This window comes from Chrysemys picta, chromosome 6 (assembly GCF_011386835.1).
Source record: "Chrysemys picta bellii isolate R12L10 chromosome 6, ASM1138683v2, whole genome shotgun sequence".
Taxonomy (NCBI): Eukaryota; Metazoa; Chordata; order Testudines; family Emydidae; genus Chrysemys; species Chrysemys picta.
The window spans coordinates 126,355,530-126,379,040 of record NC_088796.1 but is presented as its reverse complement, the minus strand read 5'-3'; the positions used below and the strand labels follow the sequence as shown (position 1 = coordinate 126,379,040).

Sequence of the window (23,511 nt, the reverse complement as noted above, 5' to 3'; positions counted from 1 at the left end):
ATCAAGTGAAAGTTTGTCAGCATCTCAGTACTTATGTTTACACAGTATGTCATGTGTATGCAAGGACTTCTATTCGTTTCCTGTGCAATATCCTGGCTGTCAATCTCACACTGGCCAGCATAATAGGGGTTTTTAAAAACTGATTCATGATATTCAACTCTTCCTTCTGCTGACAGACAAGACGATTTTCCCTTCTGCAAACACCAACGTAAGTAGTTTGCCTTTATTTACACATATACATCAGTCCTGGAAGAAAGGTAGCCAAAAAGTACACAGGGCAATCCATCCTTTCAGAAATCTCAGCCCAAAGCTAATGCCAAGTTCTCCGAGACCAAAAGAGAGAGCAAACTCCCCTGCTGCTGCCTAAAATGCTCCCTCTCCAAACACCACTGCTTCTTGCTCAGAGCCGTTTACTATGAAGGTAAAACACAGCATGTCTTCCCGAGACTCAAGAGTTGCTCATACTCTAATTAAAAGAGCATGGAAGATGTATAAAAGCACTATCTGGAGATACCTGCTGTAATATTTGCAACACTATCAAACTCAATCTAAACTTGACTCCGAACTTCAAAAAGGAGTTTAAAAAAAAAAAAAAGGTATTGTGAATAGTACAGATCGAATAATCCTCTTTCTTGTTGATGTGTTTGCACTTGATTACGAAGAGCAGCATTTACCAAATTAATGTACATAAACTTAAGGCAAAGCAACAGGTTTCATTTTTAGTTTTAACTGCTATTGTAACATCTTCATTTCAGTCAAAATCCATACACGACAACCCAGTTCTACAGAATAACCAAGTGCAATTTGGAAGATCAGAATTGGCAAAGTCACATTAAGGTCAAAACAGGCCAACTCCATTATTGGGGCTGTCACTCCACATACCAGTGTTGTGGCTTGGAGTTCGACTAGGACAAAGAGCTAAAATAGCGAGATCATGGCAATTGAAAATTTCAATGTCCAAGAGGCTTAACGGGTAAGTGCTCAGTACTTTGGAAAGTCAAGCAACTTATCTAGGAGCCTAACTTTACACACATATTTTTTTAAAAGTCTTGGCTTTGTTCAAGAGAGGACAAAATGTCTTACATACCCTGCTTCCAGTAAGACACTGCTATCCTGGTCTGTGGCTTTTGAAAAACGTGAAATCAGCTCTACTTATTTTGTAGCCAGTAACAGACATTTCTAGTTTCAAATAGTAACCTTCAGGGCTAGTTCTCCACTTTCAATGCACTGGCAGCAATTTTCATAGTCAACAAATATCAGCGTTCAATTACCAGGAAGTGGGAAAAGCTTCTAAAAAAGGCATCAAGAACTGCTTATGACTGGATAGCGGCCTCCCCCAACATTTAACCAAATGTCATTAAAGCGGCTTCTTCGTTGAATTAGGAGAAAGATTTTTCTGATCTGGCAAGAGTCCAATTAAAATTCCACATGGAAAGCAAGTTTTCCAAATAGATGGTATGTCAGCCACAGGCTACATGTAAGATACAACAATTGCTGGAGCAATGGTCTGATCCAGTATGTTAAATCCTACCGATTCATACAGAGATCTCAGACTTGAAGGCAAGAAAGGACCATTATGATCACCTAGTCAGACCTCTTGCACATTGCAGGTCACAGAACCTCACCCACCCACTCACGTAATAGTCCCGTAACCTATGCTGAGCTACTAAATCCTCAGATCTTGATTTAAAGACTTCAAGTTACAGTGACTCCACCATTTAATCTAGTTCAAACTAGCAAGCAACCGTGTCCCACGTTGTAGAGGAAGGTAAAAAACCTCCAGGCTCTCTGCCAATCTGACCTAGGGAAAAATTCCTTCCTGACCTCAAATATGGCAATCAGTTAGACCCTGAGCATTTGGGTGAGACCCACCAGCTGCACACCTGGGAAAGAATTTCCTATAGGAACTCAGAGCCCTTCCCATCTAGTGTCTCATCTTTGATAGCTGGAGATATTTACTAATGGCAGTTGCAGATGGGCCATATGCCACTGTAGGCAACCTCATCATACCATCCCCTCCATAAACTTATCAAACTTAGTCTTGAAACAAGTTTGGTTTTTTTGCTTCCACTACCCTCCTTGAAAGGCTTTTGCAGAACTTCACTCCTCTGATGTTTAGAAACCTTTGTCTAATTTCAAGCCTAAAACTTATTGATGGCCAGTTTATATCCATTTCTATCTTCTCCAATTTTTGCTAATAATTTCCCATATGGAACTGTATAAAAAAAAATCTTACTGGAATCCAGGTAGATAAGATTAACGCATTTGCTTTGTTTAGAAAATCAATTATCTTTTCAAAGAAAGATCAGATTGATCTGGCAGGATCTCTCTTTTGTAAAACTATGTTGTATTTTATCCCAATTACCATTTACCTCTATTTCCTTAACTACTTTTTCTTTAAAAATTTGTTCTAAGACCTTGCATATAATTGAGGTCAAATAACGGGCCTGTAGTTTCTTTGGTCACTTTCTTTTCATTTCTTAAACATATTTGCAATTTGCCAGTCAGAGTACGACTCCCGAGTTTAAGGATTCATTAAAAATCGTTGCTATTGGGATCACAATTTCATGTGGCAGTTCCTTTAATATTTTTGGATAGAGATTATCTAGGTCCCCTGACTTGGTCATTAAATTCTTTGAGCTAGACTTCCAACTCACATGTGGTAATTTCTACTTCCATATCATCATTCCCATTAGTCACCCTGCCAATGTTCACAAGCTCCTCATTCTTATTAAAAACTGAGGCAAATTATCTTTTATCTCCACTCCATCCTCTGTGCTTCGCAGTCTCACTTCTTTCTTTATTTTCATGGCTAAAGAATCTTTTACTGTTTGTTTTAACTTCCTATGATGCAAGGTCCAACTCTGCTTGGCTTTTGGCAGTTCTCACTTTTTCCCTATATTTTCTGGAAACCTAGCAAACCTAAAGAAGGAATTACAGATTGAGCGAAGAATGTGTAGTAGAGAAATACAATGGTGAAAAAAATCTGAAAAACTAACTTCTACCAGCACTGAAAGTATTTGCATAGATGACTAAATGCTTGTATCCATTATATTTGCATGCTAAAATAATTGTTTTCAGAACCTCCGTGTGACAATAATTCCTTGAATTCTGTAGGTAAGTAATCCTGAAATGTATAAATATTTCACATTTGTATCTCCAGACTTCACTATGGCTACACCAAAGCAGAGAAAGCTAGAACTTTTAGTAATTTGGGTTGAGATAGACTTCACATGCAAGTTTTGCTTTTATAGCCTGAAAAATGTTAGCATTTTTAGTTGAAAGAAAAATCATGAAGCAACAATATTCTGTCGCCTCCTGCAGCGTGAAGAATAGTAAGGAGACTATGCACTGAGCCAGACCACAGATGGAAGCAGGACACTGGAATAGATGGACCTCCTAATCTGTGCGGGATGGAAATTCCTGGAATCCCACTTTGCTATTGGCCCAAATACCTATTCCAGTGGTGGTCTCTGTGTTCTGGATATTAAAAAAGATTATATCTATATTATATATGAGAGAGACAGACAGACAGACAGACAGACAGACAGACACCTCTACCCTGATAGAACGTGACCCGATATAACACGAATTCGGATATAAAGCTGCGCTCCGGGGGAGGGGGGGGGGGGGGGCGGGGCTGCGCACTCCAACAGATCAAAGCAAGTTCGATATAACACCGTTTCACCTATAACACGGTAAGATTTTTGGGCTCCCGAGGACAGCGTTATATTGGGGTAGAGGTGTATATACATACATACATATATAAGCACTATCACGTAAGTTAGCAAAGAGGTGTGTTATTAAGGTGCCCCACCTGATCATGGCAAAGTATATTATATGCCAGCTCTCTTGTGATGGAGAAAGAAAAGGAATGTTAAATGTGCTAGGACGCATGCTATCTAGTTTATGCAGCTGTCAGATGGCTGGACACTGCATGAATACAGTGAGGCCAGGCACCAAAACAGATGTTGGGGGTGGGGGGAAAACATCCCTATTTTTAGAGATGTTGAGCATCCATAAAACATCCTGACTTCAATGGGAGCTACTCCGTGCTCTGCACTTAGGTCCCTAAGTGGCTTAATTTTTCATAAATTTGCGCTTTGGATAGTAATTTTAGGTGCACACACTGTGAAAATCATAGTCCAAGTGGCCTCATTTCATCTTAAGAAAAGGAGTGTCAATTCTAGCTCGAGTTAATCACTTACTACGTGCTCTGAATCCTGAAGAATCAAACAGTGACATTTTATATCTAAAATTCAATCTCCCCAGAACTGGGAAGGATGGTGGTCTCTGTTTCAGTGAGAGTTCAGATAGTCCATACAAGTTCAATCTGATCCTGTATCACAGAATAAGTCAGAAAACATAATTCTGTTTTTAGCAGCATTCGAAACAAACATTTTACACAACTGTAATCAGACAGGCAAGAAAGTAGCTGTTTAAGATTCTGTTTTAGTGATTTACTCTTGGCAATTGATGTGATTAGAGAGCCTGTATCATACTGCAGTTTGACTTTTAGACAGAAAAAAGTAATCAACCTTCCTTTTGGTGGGAAATAAAAACAACAGATGAAGTCTCCTGGCTAACACACAAAGTTCTGATTTTTTGCCACTAAATAAGGAACTTTGGCAGAACCGCATGGAGAAGTAAGGGGCAGGAGCTCCAGGCATCAGACACTGGGGAGAACTACCAGTTGTTGAAATGCTTGCTAACCAGAAAATGCTGCAAAAGGAGCAACTAACTGTACACTTCTTGCCAGAATGCTGACCAAAGGCTGCACGTCATGACAGGATTGAAAGGGAAGGTTGAACTCCTAGCCACCTGAACACCTCAAACTCTTTTCTCAAAAGACAGATGAGCGCAGAGAAGGGGAACAATCAAACAATTAACAAACAACACAGAAAGAGACCATGGGGATTGTTCTGCATTGCAAAGAATAAACCCTGTAAAGGTTCCATTAAATATGTCATTACCTTGGCTTGGAGTCTGCCTCCTAATGTCGACCTGGCATGATAGATCACAATGAGAACATCACCTTGGACTGTTATACCCAGTGGGATTACGGCTTTACCATCCTCAGTTTTGAAGTCCCTGAAGAAAAAGAACATCTCACATTAAGTTTCAAGAAAAACAACTGCTTTGAAATGAATGTGTTTTTACCTGTTCTGTCTGCTTACTCCAGGTCCCTCTAGGCAACGTAGAAATTCCACAACTTTGGTTTACTATGGAACTAGGGCTTAGATATTCAGGAAGTAACATCTTTTTTAGGAATTGGCCCTCTCCCCGCAGGAGAGGGAGGCCCATCTAGACCAGTCTCCTATCTTGCACAGTGGCAAGGAATCAGATTGCTGTTACCACACTATTGAGCTGACCATAAAACTAGTTACCACACTACTGTATGCATCATAGTGTGTCACTGCAATGTTTTCCTAATGCCCATTCCTACTGCTCTCCTTAGTTTATTGCTCAGTTAGATAGATTATCCCCCAAATTTGCTTCACACTCAATGCCCTCCTCTCAAGGAGGAGCAACCACCTTTTCCAGCTTCTATAATAGTATGTAGCTCTGCCCCTTGAAAGGATCAATTTCATAGTTGCAGAGAGCTGCGGGTGAGGTCTGAGCAGGCATGTGAAAGTTGTCAGGGGTACAATGACAGACCATCACGCTAGTAGCACAGATGCATCTGCACATGCTGGGTTCCTGAAAGACCATCGCTGAGCTGTAGTCTACCACTACTTTTCCATTTCATTTCTCTGGGAAGCTCTCCTAATCCAGTGTGTTTAGAAGGTGCAACCCCATTTTTATCCCCCATTTTTAACTCCTGGAAGCAGGCCTGACCTTCAAATGTCAGTGGAATCTTTCTCCGCTCCTCCCTACCACCAGAGTTCGGGATTTGAAATAGACGATTATAATAATATGCTGCTGGTACCAATTCTCTTCCTGCCTAGGTTCCAGACTCTCCCAAAAGCACAACCACTAGGCACAACCTTAACACTGGTTATATCTATCCCCTGCACAATGCCACAGGTTTAAATGCGCGTCTGAATACTAACTGTCCGCTGCTCTGAGACTGTGGATGGAGTTAGGCCTTCCAGACAGAACTTGGGTAGACTATCACCAAGTCTGCCCTCAATGACCCCCAAGCAAAGACAGGACAGACCTGTCCTTTCAGTGCAGAGTTTGTATGAGAGGGGTATTCACTGCACTGGCACTGTCCCTTCAGGGAGCAACGTTTCAGTATTAAAACAGCTCCAGAAAGAGTTCAGACTTACGTTTAGGAACCTGCACTTACTTCATTTTGTCATATTCCTGTGAGGTAGTGGTCACTCTTTCATCCCCAACATAAACTTCACAAAAAGGCCTACAGCCATTTCGCAGTTTGCTGAACAGAGGAACTGGTGTCATGATAATTGATTTGATAAGGATTGGCTTGCTGTGAGGAATAATGGGTTCTTCTGCCATCATGTCACACATGTATTCTATATACCTGTCAAAACAAGAGGTATTCGTTCAGAAAAACAATACAGCCTGGAAATGCATGATCTGAAACTTACCTTGTCATTGTAAATATTCGATTCCACAAAGTTCCATGACACCATTACTCATAAGCGCAAGGGAGTATATTTAACAGCACATTAGGAAACTTAAGTCTGATTTTATATATTTCAAAGTCAACCTTGCACGGAAAGAATGAAACAGAGAAAAGGGGAAAACAATCTAGATGTGTATGTCTAACACATTTCACCCATGGCCAAAGGAGAGTTACTATAGCGGTTTCCATGCACAAATTCCCATACTGTTCTAACCTAGGCACCTATATGGCCCTCCATCAACACAGTAGTTGAGTGCCTCAATCTTTAAAGCATTTCTCCTCCCGACACCCCTGTGAGGTGGGGGAAGTGCTAATATCCCCATTGTACAGATGGGGAACTGAAGCACAGAGGGAGACAATGAGCTGTTGATGGTCACACAGGAAGTCTATGGTGGAGCAAGGAATTTCGCCCAGCTCTGTCAAATCCCAGACAAGCATTCTAGCCTCCAGACCATACTTGGATTCATCCTTGTCAGAATGCACCGACTATTTCAGTAGTAGGGCTTTTAAAAAAATTAGCCAATTTTAACCAAGCCGTATCTAATTAAAATATTTCTAAACTGTAGTGTACAACTTTGCTCCTCTGCAGTTTGCTAATCCACACACCCCCTTTTCAGACATCTCTTTATTCTGAAAGGCAAAGATTTATTGACAGATGCTCTAGTGAAGTTACTTAGATTTCAGTATTTTTACAAAACCTAAATACAGTCCACCTGAAAAACTCAAGTTATGCTAGTTGCCAAAATAGATGTTACAATGCATAAAAAGATATGCATTTACTCTTTTTAAAGGAGTATATATCCTCTTATTCACTAAATATGCAATGAACTGACTTCAAGTAAGTACTTCTTATACTTTTGAATTCTGTAAGTCTGAAGAGCGTTCAGACACCCGGAACAACTTACGTCCACACTGAACAAGCTTTACTTTTTGTCTCGTCCACATTTGAGGATATAGGTTATACTTTGCTTTGTAGAGAAGTATTTAGGACAGTTTTCACTTTAAGAATGAAAGCTGAGGTTGTAAAATGCTTTATGTAGTTCCAACACACATCATGTTGATTTGTTCAGTAACTAGGGTCACATGAATAACAGATTCAAAAATCTTGCAGAATTCAAAATTTACCCAGCGCCTAGGTGACTCATTTGGTTTTGCAAATGTTCTATCATCCTACCAGGCTAATTCCTAAATCAACTACCTCGTCCTACAAATCGGTGTGCTAATTATTATTTTTTTAAGTACATGCTCATAGGTAGATTTGCTTCAACAATGCTTTGAAAAGAGATTGATACTGTACCTTTTATGAGAAGGCCAAATGCCAGGTGGACAGCGTTTCATACTGAACATATAAACCGCAGCCTCCGCAGTAGTGAAGAGACGGCAAAAACATAAAAAAGAGCAAACTACAACAGCAGATGCTGCTCTTCCATCCTACAAAAAATTGTGACCTAAAGTTATTAAACCTAGTTAAAAATGTTAAGAAAATTACTGAAGAACATGCCTGTCTACATAAGAAGCCAAGTTCATATCCTTAATTTCAAGTTATGAATTAGGCATAATTTAAATTGATAATGGCTGGTTTTTGAACCACAGTTTAAGTAATAAAGCCTTAATGTTGTGGGAATGTAGCACATTTCTTTAATAATTAAAATTAAATGTTTTTAAAGATGAAACACAAAAGCTAAGCAGGAAATAAGGAATTAAGTGCTCATTTGAATGCTATTACTGAGTAGTTACTAACTTTAGCTTTATATTATCTCAGAGTTCTGAGTGTTCATTTTCTTAGCATCACTACCCTAAAGTTTTAACCACATAGTCTGGCTGCTGAGTGGGAGATCCATTTTAGGCACTTCTGCTGACAAGCTAAGGGGCTTCTGTTATGGCGCCAGCAAGTCTTGAGGTGTACAGGAATAACCGGCGAAGCCATGCAGTCAACATCGGCTCCAATTCCTGCCTGGCAATACAGCTTTGGTAATTATTCATGTATTTAGAGGCACACAGAGGGAAATTTGAGACATTAAAGAAAAATTCTTGAGCAAAATTTTCATTTTGACAGGGCAGGACATTCAGGAAATGCAACACGATTAAGACCACATAAGAGAAAGAAATAGCTAATTGGTAAACAAGTCTCTGATGACAAAGCTTTGCACTTCATACAGAAGCTTGAAAATTTACAGAATGGAAACAGGAGAAATGTCAATACAAGAGGGACGTGGAAAAGAAAAGCATGGACTTCAGTAATTTCTCCCACCACATTTTGACGGGAGGGTGGTGACAGGATATAGTAACAAAGCTAGTGCTTGGATCAGAGCAATCATTAAGAGAGTAATCCAATGCAAAAAAATTCGGAGACTGCTGAATTCTGAAGATTCCCCCTCCCTCGCCAACAGCCTCAAAGCAAGTTAACAGATTATGGCTCCATTATTTCACAGTAGGAGTACAACCTTCTTAAAATACTATGTACACCAGCAAAATATGAATTTCAGCAGTGTAGGTCAAATATAGCCATTTGGTGAACTATTTAAACCGGAAGGCTTATTTAAATGAAATCACTGTAGTTTTATCATCGAGTTTTACACATGATTATTCATTAACGATGACCATCGTTTTGTCTGCATAAATCCCAAGTTATTAGGCTTTACTGCAGGTGAAACAGGTAAGGGAGGGGGTATAATGCTGAAGGGCAACCTCCTGGCAGCGACTTCATCTTATGGGCTAGAATGGCAGCTTCTGCACCAATTGTGAAGGAATGATAGGGCCACTGGGTGTGTTATTAGAGATCCCACAGCCCCTCTAAGTCCAGAAGACTCTCTGTTAAATGCAGTTTCTGTGGGGCAAAAAGCTTTACTTGAGGTCTCCCCATAAAGATTACTTACTTCTAAAGTAGCTGGGCTTATATTATGAAATACAGTGTTACTGGTTCATTCAGCGAAGGCCTCGCTGAATGGGTAAAGAAAAATTATAAATCCTCTATGTTAATCCTTAATTTTGTTTTTTCCTGCTCCTTGCATGCTGTTTCACCTCTATGGGGAAATATCAACAGAACTATGATCATCATTTAGACACAAGCTAGTTCTCTGGAGTTTGTTTAGCTTCTGGATCACATCTTCTGAATGAAAGACACTTTAGGCTTATGCAGTTATTTAGAAAATTCACTTTATCTTCTAATTAAAACCACCAGTTCAGAGACTTCTTTTGTTTTTCTGGTTTCTAAACAGAGGAACTTCTAGTAAGAAGAATCTGAGATCTGCATATGGCCGGTATTGCTCATTTCTATTAAAGAAGAAGAATTTATGCCAGTACTATGTGGAGTGTCTGGCCTGTAGCCATACCTCACTCAAGCTTTCCATCATGTCACATCTCAAACAGGGCTGAACCATGTACGTGCATTGACGAGAGATCTCCATAGACTATTGCAAGAAATGGAGTTAACTCATGAGATATCACTCCTGAGTCTGTACTGAAACAGTGCCTCTAGCATGGTATTTAGAGACACTACACTGGTGGAGGTACCATCTTAGAGGTCAACTGGATTCCTAAACACACATGGAATTTTTAATGATCACAGCTTTTCTTTTAAGAGCTGTGCATTAACTAATGTTGTACTGGGAAGTAAAAAGGGAATGTATTTAACTTTCCTTCTTCTTGACCTATTGACCATCAAATTGGTGAAAGTTACACCATTTTACCACACAGGCTCCTTTTCTTTAAAAATAAATAAATAAATTTAGATCGCTACAGAATTGGCTTAAGACAGTAAAAATCAATGTTACTCGTACACAAGAATTGATTGATACTGCAATCCTTGTTGTCACCTAAAGCTGGACTAGATGAAAAATTTCAGATGTACCTACTACTTACAAGGCAGTGTACAATGCAAACTTTTTTGTGATCTTGCTTTAGCCATAAATGCATGTTCTTGCAAATGCTGTAAAGGTTTTGAAGATTTGGTGCACGTCTTGCTGGCCAACCACATTCAGAAACCTGGGTTGGGGAATGGGGTAAGAGGTAAGAAAATAAAAGTGACTACTACAACACTTATATAAGCTATAACAACAACAAATTGGCAGTTCTGTAGGTAAATATTAAATCCAAGAACAAATTAAACAGGAGCAGTCTCAAATAAGCTCTCAATTTGGATAAGCTCTTCTCAATATTCAGCCCAAAAGGTCCTTAATCTTGAGTGTTGTCTCTGAGTGCTACAGAAATACAAATAAATAGCTACAGTGTGAAGAACAAACAGTCACTATTAGATAATGATGCAAAACAGCTCCCTTCTGGCTCATTCATAAGCTCAGAACATTCTTAACCATTCTCCTTTTGGGCTGAATTTTCTCATGCTTGGTCTCTGCTCAATAAAAAAAAATTTAATTGAGAAAAATCCTTTCAGCAATTTCAGAGTTACAACAGATTATAAACAACCTGCCACTGGTAAAAAAATAGTCTACATTTTAAAACAGGATTATAAAATGGGGCAAAATATGAAACGATGCTTTGTGATAACAATTAGATACGAATAGATGCTTTAAATTGTTCCTCTGAACCCAACAAAGAAGGTTTTAGTTTAGACCACTGAGCGTGCTCAGGGATAGATTGATATGGCTTTCACAGAATGGATTGAACTTTGCTTCATCACAGCACATTTTCTTGCCCAGACTGGCAGGTGCAAGGGCTGCTGGTGGGACAAGCTGCACAAGGCTGTTTAAGTATCAGAGGGTAAATCTATGTTACAATAAAAATACCTACTGCACCAAATCTCAGAGGCTGGGTCAGCTGGCTCAGGTGGGGGGTGAGGGTGGCTGTAAAATTGTAGTGTACACGTTTGCGCTCGAGCTGAAGTCTGGGCTCTGAGACCACCCACATCATGGGGTCTCGGACCCCGGGCTCCAGTCTGAGCCTGAAGATCTACACTGCAGCCTGAGCCCCACGAACCTGAGTCAGCTGACCCAGCCCAACTGCAGCTTTATTGCGGGGCTTTTACTGAAGCATAGACAGACCAAACACTACGTAATCCTCCAAAAGAGATGTCAATGTCATAGTCAGAAAAAATTGGCAGAACGGAGAGTTCTGCTGACTTAGGCAGGTTCTGGGCACCCAGAAACTATTATATTAGAATGTACAAAGCTATTACATTAGAATGGGAGTCAGAATAAGCCAGGAGAGGATTCAAAACTAGCATTAACTTCAACTGTAACTAACGCAAAAGACAAGAAAGTTCTGAGAAAGTTTTGTATTGGTGGATGAGCACAGGAGCGAGAATTTAAGCACGAGTTCGAGAAATAGCTGCCTGCCAGGCCTAGAGTATCCACAGATGAGGAAACATCCATTTTGCAATGGCTAGTAAGCAGAGTATTGAAGTTATAAGCATGTTGTGTTCCTCTGTGATCGTAACAACACAATGAGTCTCAAAGGGGAGCCTTTATGGACACTGAAGGAGTCTTGAATGCTGTTAGCTTCTGACATGGCTGCTTTCACTCAGCATGATACTCTAAATTTAGAAACTATCTTATTTTTGTGTCCACAACAATGAATTAATGAGTCCAATTTGTAGCAAGATTATATTGTGGGGATACATTTTTTGCCCTGCTAATGTCCAGAGAATTAAGAAGCATGTCCTTCAGGTGTATGAGGTTCAAACAAAGATGAAAAGGGAAAGCTTCCTGATTCAAGTGAAACAAAGAGCTTATTTTCCAGGATAAATTTCTGCTGTGTGAAGGAAACCTTGTTTTTGTAGCTCCTCAAATACCTCTGGCCATTGATGGGAGCCTTATCAAGATCAGTTTGAGCAACAGCTTTTACTCAGACTCAGACTTTAAGGTCAGAAGGGACCATTATGATCATCTAGTCTGACCCCCCGCATGATGCAGGCCACAAAAGCTGTCCCAACCCCTTTCCCTTGACTCCGCTGTTGAAGTCCCCAAATTCTGTGATTTAAAGATTTTTGACAAGTGCAGATCCACATTTACCTTCTGACTACAATGGAACAAGTAAGGACCATGTCACTGACCGGCTAAATGAACAGTAAGGGCTGACAAACTTCAGGAGGTCACTGACGGCTTTGGATTTGCCAATTTCAACAGTGCCTTCACCCGTGCCAAGATGGCTCGGGCTGTAACTGCATGGGCAACAGACACTTCAAATATGCATGCTAAGGAACTGTATATCTTATGGATAGACTCGAGTTTTCTGTCCAGGGAATGAGATCTCTGTAAACTGCAAATGTGATTTGAATTGAAAACTCTGGATAAAGTCAGATTTTTGGGGGGGGAGGGGGGAGGAAGTGGATGGAGAGATCCCACCTTACAGGTTAAGGTCCAAGAAGGGATCTGGAATAGATGAGACTTCCAGACTATCCAATACTAACACCCCTCTGGAGTGAAAGATCTCCCTGAGCGGCTTGGACTCCTAGCTGTATAAAGGTCAAACCAAAGCCTGAAATGTATAGTACAGGGAGATCTGGGGACAGCACTGGGGCATGGTTCTGCTAGAGGGCTGAGGTATGTCAACCTGAGACTTGGCCGTTGAGCCAGTCAGACTGGTTGAGAGACAGGAGTCAAAAAAGGAGCAAAGAAGTGTTCACCGATACTTTACGGCCTACCTAGCTGGTATCTTCTATCCCATTATGGAGTAAGTCATGTCCTCACCCCACCCCCCTTCTAGGTTCTGCAGAACTGGACAGGAAGGTTTCACAGAGACGGGCAGGCTGGGCTATGCTGCACCCACCATTTCAGGAAGCAGCAAGGAGTAGGCATGGCTAGATCGCTCACTTAAGGAAGGGCGTCATTCGGGGGCTGGGTCCAGATGGAAGTCAAGAATAAGGAAGAGAGAGATGAAAAAAAGGAGAAATCCCAGTAGTGAAGCCATCATAAGTAGTTCCCACGGTAGGGTGGGAAGCCTCTGCAAACAGGTGGAACACAGATTTGTTCCTGAACCTCATTTACTATATCTAGAGGGAGGTTCTGGGTGCCTAGATGTTTCTTCAGCAAAGCTACCCCATTCCAGTAAGTGGACAAATCCTTCCTATTAGCAAGTCTGAACTGGTGGTAAAAGCATGGCACGGGTAATGTTGCCATGAGACCTTTAACTTTTGTAATTGCTCATTTGTGATTTTAACTATGCATCCTAAACATTGGATTGTAGAAGATTTTAGCACGTAATACAACAAGAAGTGGTAGGTCTACTCAATTTATTGTGTTGAAAGACCTACTAAAGGAAAAAATCAATAGGCAAGAAAAACACATACACACCCTATTATGAAATCTTGAAGACCTGTATGTTCTTGGAGATAGATTGTAAACAGCATAGTGTCCAGGGTGTTTAGAGTCTAAAAATAACCGCACATCTTCTATGTTATTTTTGATGGCAGATTCTACACCTTCTGCTGGAAAGGACATCACTGAAAACAGAACACCACCAATGTTTGAGGTATCAACTTTCACAAAACCACAGTTCAAAACAATGATTAAGAAAGATGAAGCTGTCATACCAGCAATTCTGGAAGTGATATACGATATATCCAAATCTCCCTTTGCATAACTGAAATTAAAAAAAACAAAACACACCTCTAAGTTAATATATTAAAAAAATGAATCCATTCAAATGCAAATAGCAATGTCTGAAGCAGTAGTTTCTTCTATTAATGAGCTAGTATGGAGATCATGTTTCCATTTGGGAATATCATCAGTAAGAGCTCTGCTTAAAGCAGGAGAGCTGTGCACTACAGGATAAGGCAAATACTGCAAGACCAGATACATTTAACCGAGAAAGGCAGCTGTTGTGGACACTGATTAGGTTTTCAAATGGAGATTTTTTTAAAAAAACAGACAGTTCTTGCACTTACACACGAGGAGGCTAACGAATCTTAACCAGGCAGTTATAACATATGGTAGCATGACTAACGCAACTCACCTGCCTATCAACTTCCAGCTATTCAAACCTTTTTATCAGTATCTTCCTACGTTAGGTACTTCTATGGACCTCATTACTACAATATCCCAGCATCTCAATCTTTAATGAATTTATCCTCACTCTATGAGGTAAGGAAGGGCTATTATCCCCATTTTACAGATAAGGAACTGGAGCACAGAGATTAAGCGACTTGCATAACAGCACACAGGAAGTATGGGGCAGAGGAGAGAATTATGCCTAGATCTCCCAAGTCTCTGACTAGCACCCATCCTTCTTTCCTACACAGGCTCTTACTGCCTAAGCAGTAATTAACTGTTTCCCATTTTATGAATTATAGTCTCCAAAATAGAATTCAAATATCTAGTAGGTAAACTGAATATTTAAGATTCACTTTAGTTCCATGAAAAGTAGCCAGTATGAATTTACAGAGGATAGATCATTGCTAAAAATGAAAGGAAGGTGTTATGTATATAAAGCATTTGAATCGAAGAGTAGCTTTTGAAAGAGCTTCAAGACACTAGCAGGTAAGGTATCGTATTGTATTGTACATGGGTGGGCCACATAGGTAGTAAGCTGTTCAGCGATAAGTAAGCAAGCAGACAAGAAAACACTGAGAGGTACAGAAAACTAGATCAAACTACAGTTAATATTTGAACAATTAGTTACAAAGGGGTTTAAATCAGTCTAGGACATGGAAGATAGATTACTTCCGTTACAAGTCATTTATATACAGTATGGTTACTCTAAAAGGGAAAAAAAGGAGACATCACCACAGTGAAGCCTTCTTGCAGGACAGAGAATAGAATAAATACTAGCATTAATCTTCAGAGATTCTGTCTGCTCCACCACTGAGCTCCTGGGGACTTTGAAAATAGGGGGCAGTAAATTTTTGTAGCACTTCCCAAACCAAGATCTCAAAGTGTTTTATGAAACTTGACAGCTCCCTTATGAGTAAATTCCTATTATCCCTATTGTACAGATTGAGGAACAGAAAGATCAAGCACAGATGACTCACTCCAGGTAGAGATCTGACCCAGCCAGGAATAGAAACCTGATGCCCGACTTCCTTCCTCTCAAAATAGCTCAGACAGACAAGGCATACAGACAGAGAAAAATGGAAATCTAATTTTCTATAGGTAAATAAAGTAATGAAGGCACATTTCTAAGGCTAGTTAAGACAGACTTCTCTAGAGAACACTTGATTGATCATTTACTGACTGTCTGCTCTAGATGATCAAGCAGTGTTCATTTGACCTTCAACATGGATCAATTCACCCAGGTGCTGAAAGGGGAAGTGTTCTAGCCATACCAATATTTATGCCTTTTTCTGGTGGAAGTAGCCCACTAGTCAGTCCTCATGCATAGTGGGAAACCTAACACGAAATGAACAGGGTGGATAAAAATCAATGATTTAAAAAAAAAAAAAAAAAAAAATCGGATTTTTGTATTTAAATCGGATTTTTTTGATAAAATGCTTTGAGGAAAAAAGCAATCTAAAGATAGTTTTAATTAAGAAACATTATAGCTCAAAGATATCTCATCATGGAATAGGGATTATAAATTCTAATTCTATAGTATGAGACAATATATTCATGTAAGGTTTAAGCAAAGTTTTGTAAATGAATTCCAATAGTTCATGGATTAGGGTCCCAATTTTATGGGGCTCCAGGGGCTTCTGTATAGATTATTTAGGTTAATCTTTCTATCTACCCAATGGGACTCAGTGCTCAGTCTAGAAGATACCATCAGAGATGCTTAGTTTCGCAGTTCTCAAACTGTGGATTTGTCTCTCCAGAGATAACATGCTTGTTAACAGCCTAAATGTTTTAAATAAATAAATATATAGAGGTGAGAAATAACAGACCTCAACCCTATTGTCCCTCTGCAAATTTGTGTACACAGAGTCAAGTATGTGAGCTCTATTAGTAATGGGCAAAGCAAGGAGGCTGTCTGTCCAGGTGCCCTACTTGGGGGAATTCTGCTGTACATTGCAGGAAACCATTCTACAGTGACTTAAAGATTCATTTAATTTAAAATGCTCTTTTCCAATTCTAACTCCTACGACATAGTTACCATAGTGATTTTTACATGAGTTCATAGTGATGAAATTTTAAATGGAACACTACATACTGGCATGTTTGGTCTCATATCAGCACCAGCAGGAAGCGTTTTGGAGTTTCAGTAGGACACTTCTGACTTTCCCTTTTAGAAAATTATCAACACTGATGTTCTTCCTACTTACTTGGCCACAGACTGGATCACTTTAGAAGAAGTATCCTTGATGTTTGTGAAAAACCGTTCTGTTCCACCTTTGAGAATGTCAAAGAACCCTCCGTAAGACTGGTCAAGTTCTGCAACTGTCAGGCCTAGAATTAAAAAGCAAATCTAAAGTTACAATTTAAAATAAAACAAGGAATGTAATGGAACTGTGCTCAAATTGCTCTTCACAAGGCAAAATCAAACTGAACTGCCAACAACTTAAGATGTACAAAAACAGGATCAGCCTTCCCGTCATGCTCAGTCCCAGAACGAAGCTTCCAACTTCTGAAGAACAAACTACACAACAGTATTTTTCCATGTTCCCAACTACGGTGGTAAACTAGAATAGTCTACAGGTATTATTACATTTATAAAACATGTAACAAACCATTTTATATCTCTTTATGAAGGAAAGACAGACCACCAAGTGTCTGGCTGTATGCATTTCTGCCATATCACTGTTTAAATCAGGGGTCTCAAAGTTCCGGCCCACGGGCCATCTGCGGCCCAAGAACTTCCCCACTGCGGCCCGCGGAGGAGACACCTGCAGCCACGCTGCCAGCAATGTCTGCTGCAGGTGCCGCCCTCGCAGCTCCCATTGGCTGGGGGAAGAGGGACAGTGATACCATCACTAGTTGCCGGGCAGAGTCAGCCATGGAGGCAGTGTTCCTTTTTCCCCCCACAATTAATATAAACAAGTCAAAATACTGAACACAGCTATCTGACGCACACCTTGCTGCATCCTGTAGGTTTCAACTGCTCAGTCACTGAGGCCAACCATCAACAAACTGACAGAACTGAAGCACTGCCAGGTGTCTGGCAAACACTAAAAACTCTCTGGCAGGCGAAGAAGTTGTATGACAGTTTTATTATTTCTGAGAAATTCGAAACAAAAAAAATACAATATAAACATTTTCTTTTCCGACCACTATCTTCAGTGACATTATTGGCCCGCGGGGAGGGTTTGAGGACTGGCCCTGGCCCTAAGGTAAATTGAGTTTGAGATCCCTGGTTTAAATTGTGGCATGCTGCCTTTCATCCTGATATGCAGCATGCCACTGAAAGCTACTTGACTGTACGTAGTACATTTTACAGCCATTTCTGGTTTTATCTCGGAAAGTTACATTTGTTACCGATTTCAGAGTAGCAGCCGTGTTAGTCTGTATCCGCAAAAAGAACAGGAGTACTTGTGGCACCTTAGAGACTAACAAATTTATCAGAGCATAAGCTTTCGTGGGTTACAGCCCACTTCTTTGTTACCGGGATCACTAACATTTCCTTTTATCATCATCTGCTGGACTACAGCCTGTTACCATTATTGTGTAATACATAAAAAAGAGTCCTCTTTGACCCTGCGTGAAGCAGATGGTCAGACAAGCATTTGAAAACACAATCCTGTTATGAAAGAAGATTCATCCCACAGAGAATAAAGTGTGGACAGTATTACTAAAGTATTTTATTGGTAGTATAAATTTACCTCATTTTAAAGTTCTCCCTTCAGGTAAATTAATATTTGAATATATACTTTTCTCTCATGAGCTGCACAGAAGGCATGAATAAAATAACTTAAATCAAAGAGGAGAAAAAATTGCATGCAGTAAAATGATTAACATTTCCAGTCTTTCATTTTAGGTGAAATATATCCAGTTCCTTGAAGCATTTATGCTCATGAAGTTAACAGTTTAATATTTAGCCGTGAAATCACACAGGATAGAAACTGTTATTTCAGTTAACAAGATTATATCTATTGGACACAAAAAAGGATGTTTTGACTAAGACCAATTAATAGGTTACTTTGAAGAACTGCAGTTCAACCAAAGTAGGCTATTATCTGTTTTTAGCATAATATATTTATAAAGTGGAGGTTTCTATTTGAGTTTGTTTTTTGGAAAAATGACATTTCTGATCCTAAACCAATCTATGTTTATGTTCTTATAGCATATTCCAAATTTTATATGAATCTTTAAGTGCTGCCTTTTCCTTAGCTGCTACAATTTGTATAAATTGATATTCATTGTACAGATAAGTCATTTTCATCTAAGTGTTTTATTCCACAGGTTAACAATGTCATTTGGTATCAGCTGTTGCACTTTAGCAAACAGTCCTTTCTCTTTTCTTGTGAGAAGAATGTAGGGAGTAAATTTTTACATTTGCCATATATAAACATGAAGTCTATTCTGAAGAAGGTGGAATCAATCTACAAATGTGAAGTCCTTCACAAGAACTATACAAGCTTGTTTAACAATAATCACTTAATCTAAGTGGTTTTCATAAAGCAAGATACTGAATAGCAGTATCACTCAGGAGAAATGAACATTTCTGCTAAGGAAGTTCATTTAAAATTTCAAGCCCACCCAGAAGTTTTCACATACCATAAACACAACTAGTTTGTATTCAGATGGTGTGTGCAGAGATGCCTATCACTGTACATACCTGCATTGTACATATTGTTGAGCTGTCCCGCAGGCTTGGAGCCCTGTGGCACCAAACTTGTAGACATTCTAGGCACAGCATTGTTTCCATAGCCTCCATTTTGTTCCAGGAGCTGCAAAGAAAAAAAAATTTCTTCTGATGGATATGATTAAGTTTGTATATAAACACTGCATTGGCAAAGGACAGTTACAAAACTTAAGTTGCCCGGTCCTCACTGTTTAACCCTGAATGGCTGTTTAAACTACTGAAAGGACAAAAAAGAAGTTTCACTAGTTTTATTTCAGTGCATTAGGCACCATGAGAAACAGGGCCAATATTCTTTAGTTCGGCTTTCAGCCCAGGTTTTTCTGGCTGCTCTGGTACATTGTTACTGCTCAAAGTCAGTAGTAAAACTCGAGGTTGAATGGAAGGAGTATCAGGATCTTGGCAGGAAAATCTCCCAGCTCAACTGCTGAAATACGGATACTATGAACTCAACAGGTTAGCAATAAGGTGGCTGCCTTGCAAACCTATCCTTAATTTTTCTAAATCAGAGCTAAACTTACCCACAAAGACTCAACTTTCTTCTACAACACAGATGAAAAAGGAAAGGCTAAGAAAGATGGCCCAGCTTTAGAAGAGTGATATGGCACCTTTACTCCAGAGCAGTGATACTCAGACCTCAGTGGTTCAGGAGCCAAATTACGATCAACATTCCCCAGAAGAGCCACAGGAGTGTGAATTCATTGTTTCACTTACTATTTTTATATACATCTCACAGCAAAATGACTGACCAAGTATTCGACAATTGGTTAATAACATAGAAAAGACATCTTGATTGGTTAATAACTTAGACTGGTTAATAATTAAATCATTCAGTGTTTTACTATCACGTGTTGCAAAGAGGTACGGGAGATACAATAAGGAGCCACTTGCAGCTCCCGAGTCTCAGTCCGAGTATCGCTGCTCCAGAGCAAAGGACAGGCAACAAACGGGACAGCCATACTTGAGCAGAATCCTACTCCCATTTCTAGACAAGGGTGCAGAAACTTCCAGAGCTTCCTTCTCTCCCGCTTCCCCTACAGCAAGAAACACTCCTCATGAAAAAAGTGTGACCCCCCCAAGTAGGAGACAAAAAAAGCATCAAGTTTTATCTAGCAAGACAAGCTTCTGTAGCCCACATTACATGTTTCATTTCGGTCGCTGCACCTCAAGGAGGAACACGGACAGAAGCGTACCCTAGACAGCCACTATACTAGTGAGTTTCAGAGTTGGCATGAGGGATTATTTGAACTCCAGGAAGTAGGGCACTTAGATTGCAATATTTGGGGACACATGCCTAATGTCCAAATTACGCTTGGATGAGCCATTCACCTAGGCAGAAATAGAGGGGTACCACATGAATGCAGATATGGCCAAAGACACCAAGGGAGACTGCTTAAAAACGGAAGATGGGAAAAGGACACAACATTGAAAACAACAAGCACTTCCCAGAGAAGAAGGGGAATCACCAGATGAAGCACAAACAGGTAGACTGGGCTGCACACAGTCTCCTTGGCGGGAAGGGGAAAGCATAAAATACACTGTTACCAAGGCCAGAAAATCTGAACCCATATGCAGCTGCTACATTATTTTGGGATCCAACCCATAAACTTACCAAGTGTAAACTTGCCAACAGGAATGTAACTGTAGCTGGTAAAAAAGATGTTTCTTGGGAAAGCTAACCCCAAAGCTTGGGAGACAGAAAAGGGTTCGCCAACCAAGAGTTAAGGACAAACAGCAGCCGCTACTGCAGAATCCCATTCATACAGAACAAAGTGGCAGGTCTACACTATATAGGGTTACCATACGTTCCGGATTTTCCCGGACATGTCCGGCTTTTTGGACTCCAAATCCCCGTCCGGGGGGAAATCCCAAAAAGCCGGACATGTCCGGGAAAATCGGACATCTGGCCGGGCGGCTCGGCCGGCGGTGCTCGGGGGGGGGGGGGGGGGGGCCGGCCGGGGGGGCCGGGGGGGGCGGCTCGGCCGGCGGTGCTCGGGGGGGGGGGGGGGCCCGGGGCCGGGCGGCTCGGCCGGCGGTGCTCGGGGGGGGGGGGGGGGGGGGGCCCGGGGCCGGGCGGCTCGGCCGGCGGTGCTCGGGGGGGGGGGGGGGGGGCCCGGGGCCGGGCGGCTCGGCCGGCGGTGCTCGGGGGGGGGGGGGGGGGGGGCCCGGGGCCGGGCGGCTCGGCCGGCGGTGCTCGGGGGGGGGGGGGGCCCGGGGCCCGGGCGGCTCGGCCGGCGGTGCTCGGGGGGGGGGGGGGGGCCCGGGGCCGGGCGGCTCGGCCGGCCGTGCTCGGGGGGGGGGGGGGGGGCCCGGGGCCGGGCGGCTCGGCCGGCCGTGCTCGGGGGGGGGGGGGGGGGGGGCCCGGGGCCGGGCGGCTCGGCCGGCGGTGCTCGGGGGGGGGGGGGGGGGCCCGGGGCCGGGCGGCTCGGCCGGCGGTGCTCGGGGGGGGGGGGGGGGCCCGGGGCCGGGCGGCTCGGCCGGCGGTGCTCGGGGGGGGGGGGGGCCCGGGGCCGGGCGGCTCGGTGGCGGTGCTCGGGGGGGGGGGGGGGGGGCCGGGGCCGGGCGGCTCGGCCGGCGGTGCTCGGGGGGGGGGGGGGGGGGGGGGGGCCCGGGGCCGGGCGGCTCGGCCGGCGGTGCTCGGGGGGGGGGGGGGGGGGGGGCCCGGGGCGGGCGGCTCGGCCGGCGGTGCTCGGGGGGGGGGGGGGGGGGGGGGCCGGGGCCGGGCGGCTCGGCCGGCGGTGCTCGGGGGGGGGGGGGGCCCGGGGCCGGGCGGCTCGGCCGGCGGTGCTCGGGGGGGGGGGGGGGGGGCCCGGGGCCGGGCGGCTCGGCCGGCGGTGCTCGGGGGGGGGGGGGGGCCCGGGGCCGGGCGGCTCGGCCGGCGGTGCTCGGGGGGGGGGGGGGGGCCCGGGGCCGGGCGGGCTCGGCCGGCGGTGCTCGGGGGGGGGGGGGGGGGCCCGGGGCCGGGCGGCTCGGCCGGCGGTGCTCGGGGGGGGGGGGGGGGCCCGGGGGCCCGGGCGGCTCGGGTGGCGGTGCTCGGGGGGGGGGGGGGGGGCCGGGGCCGGGCGGCTCGGGTGGCGGTGCTCGGGGGGGGGGGGGCCCGGGGCCGGGCGGCTCGGGGTGCCGGGTGCTCGGGGGGGGGGGGCCCGGGGCCGGGCGGCTCGGGTGCCGGAGTGCTCGGGGGGGGGGCCCGGGGCCGGGCGGCTCGGGTGCCCGGGGGCCGGGCCGGGGGCTTGGCCGGCGGTGCTGGGGGGGCCCGGTGCCGGACCGGGCCGGGCAGCTCGGCCGGCGGTGCCAGGGGGGGGGCCCGGGGCCGGGCGGCTCGGCCGGCGGCTCGGGTGCCGGGCCGGGGGCTCGGCCGGCGGTGCTCGGGGGGGGGCCCGGGGGCCGGGCGGCTCGGCCGGCGGCTCGGGTGCCGGGGGCTCGGCCGGCGGTGCTGGGGGGGCCCGGTGCCGGACCGGGCCGGGGGGGCTCGGCCGGCGGCTCGGGTGCCGGCAGTGCTCGGGGGGCCCGGTGCCGGGCCGGGCCGGGGGGCTCGGCCGGCGGCTCGTGTGCCGGGCCGGGTGCCGGCGGTGCTCAGGGGGGCCGGGTGCCGGGCCGGGAGCTCGGGGGACGGGCTGGGGACCTGCGGTGCCGGGGGTGGGCCGTGCCTCCTCCCCCGCCCCCCCCCCACACACACCCTTACCTGCTTCAGGCTTCCCGCGACTCAAATGTTCGCGGGAAGCAGGGGAGGGGGCGGAGACTTTGGGGAGGGGGCGGGGTTGGGGCGGGGCTGGGGCCCCTTTAAAGTGTCCTCCTTTTGGAGGCACTAAATATGGTAACCCTAACACTATAGCTTAAGTCGATCTAACTCATGTCACACAGGGATGTGAAGGACACCCCCCCCCCCCCCCCCCCCCCGAGCGATGCAAGTTCCAGCGAAACTAAGCACTGTCCACACTGGTGCTATGTCAGCAGGAGACGCTCTCCCACCAACATAGCTTCCACCTTTTGCAGAGGTGGAGTCATTTATGCCGACAGGAGAGCTCACCCATTGGCACAGAGCATCTTCACCACATGCACTGCAGTTGTACCAATGTAGCACTTCTACTGTAGACCTGCTCTTGGTTAAACCAGTGCAGTAAAACTAATGCAGCTGTCTGTGTGAATTCTTACTTCAGTTCTGCAAAGTTTAAGGTTTTGTTTCTTTTACAGACAGCAGCAGAAATCACAACAGTTAAAAAGGCTCGTCTGCTTGCAGAGTTGCACCAGTTCAATTGAAGGTAAGATTTAGTAATCTATTTACTTAAATCTGTGCA

The 23,511-nt window shown here is 44.2% G+C and overlaps 1 protein-coding gene across 2 annotated transcripts in view; it reads right to left on the bottom strand.

The window, feature by feature from the left end:
• The window catches only part of GAK (cyclin G associated kinase), a 98,572-nt gene that overhangs the window by 37,019 nt on the left and 38,042 nt on the right, over positions 1-23,511 (bottom strand). For both annotated transcript variants that reach the window (XM_065549802.1, XM_065549803.1), the window contains exons 10-17: positions 19,193-19,304; positions 16,743-16,866; positions 14,079-14,128; positions 13,840-13,988; positions 10,454-10,576; positions 7,890-8,023; positions 6,293-6,487; positions 4,974-5,091 (exon numbers count right to left, since the gene is read on the bottom strand). In XM_065549802.1, coding sequence (XP_065405874.1) covers positions 4,974-5,091; positions 6,293-6,487; positions 7,890-8,023; positions 10,454-10,576; positions 13,840-13,988; positions 14,079-14,128; positions 16,743-16,866; positions 19,193-19,304 — 1,005 coding nt within the window. The remainder of the gene's footprint in view (positions 1-4,973; positions 5,092-6,292; positions 6,488-7,889; positions 8,024-10,453; positions 10,577-13,839; positions 13,989-14,078; positions 14,129-16,742; positions 16,867-19,192; positions 19,305-23,511) is intronic.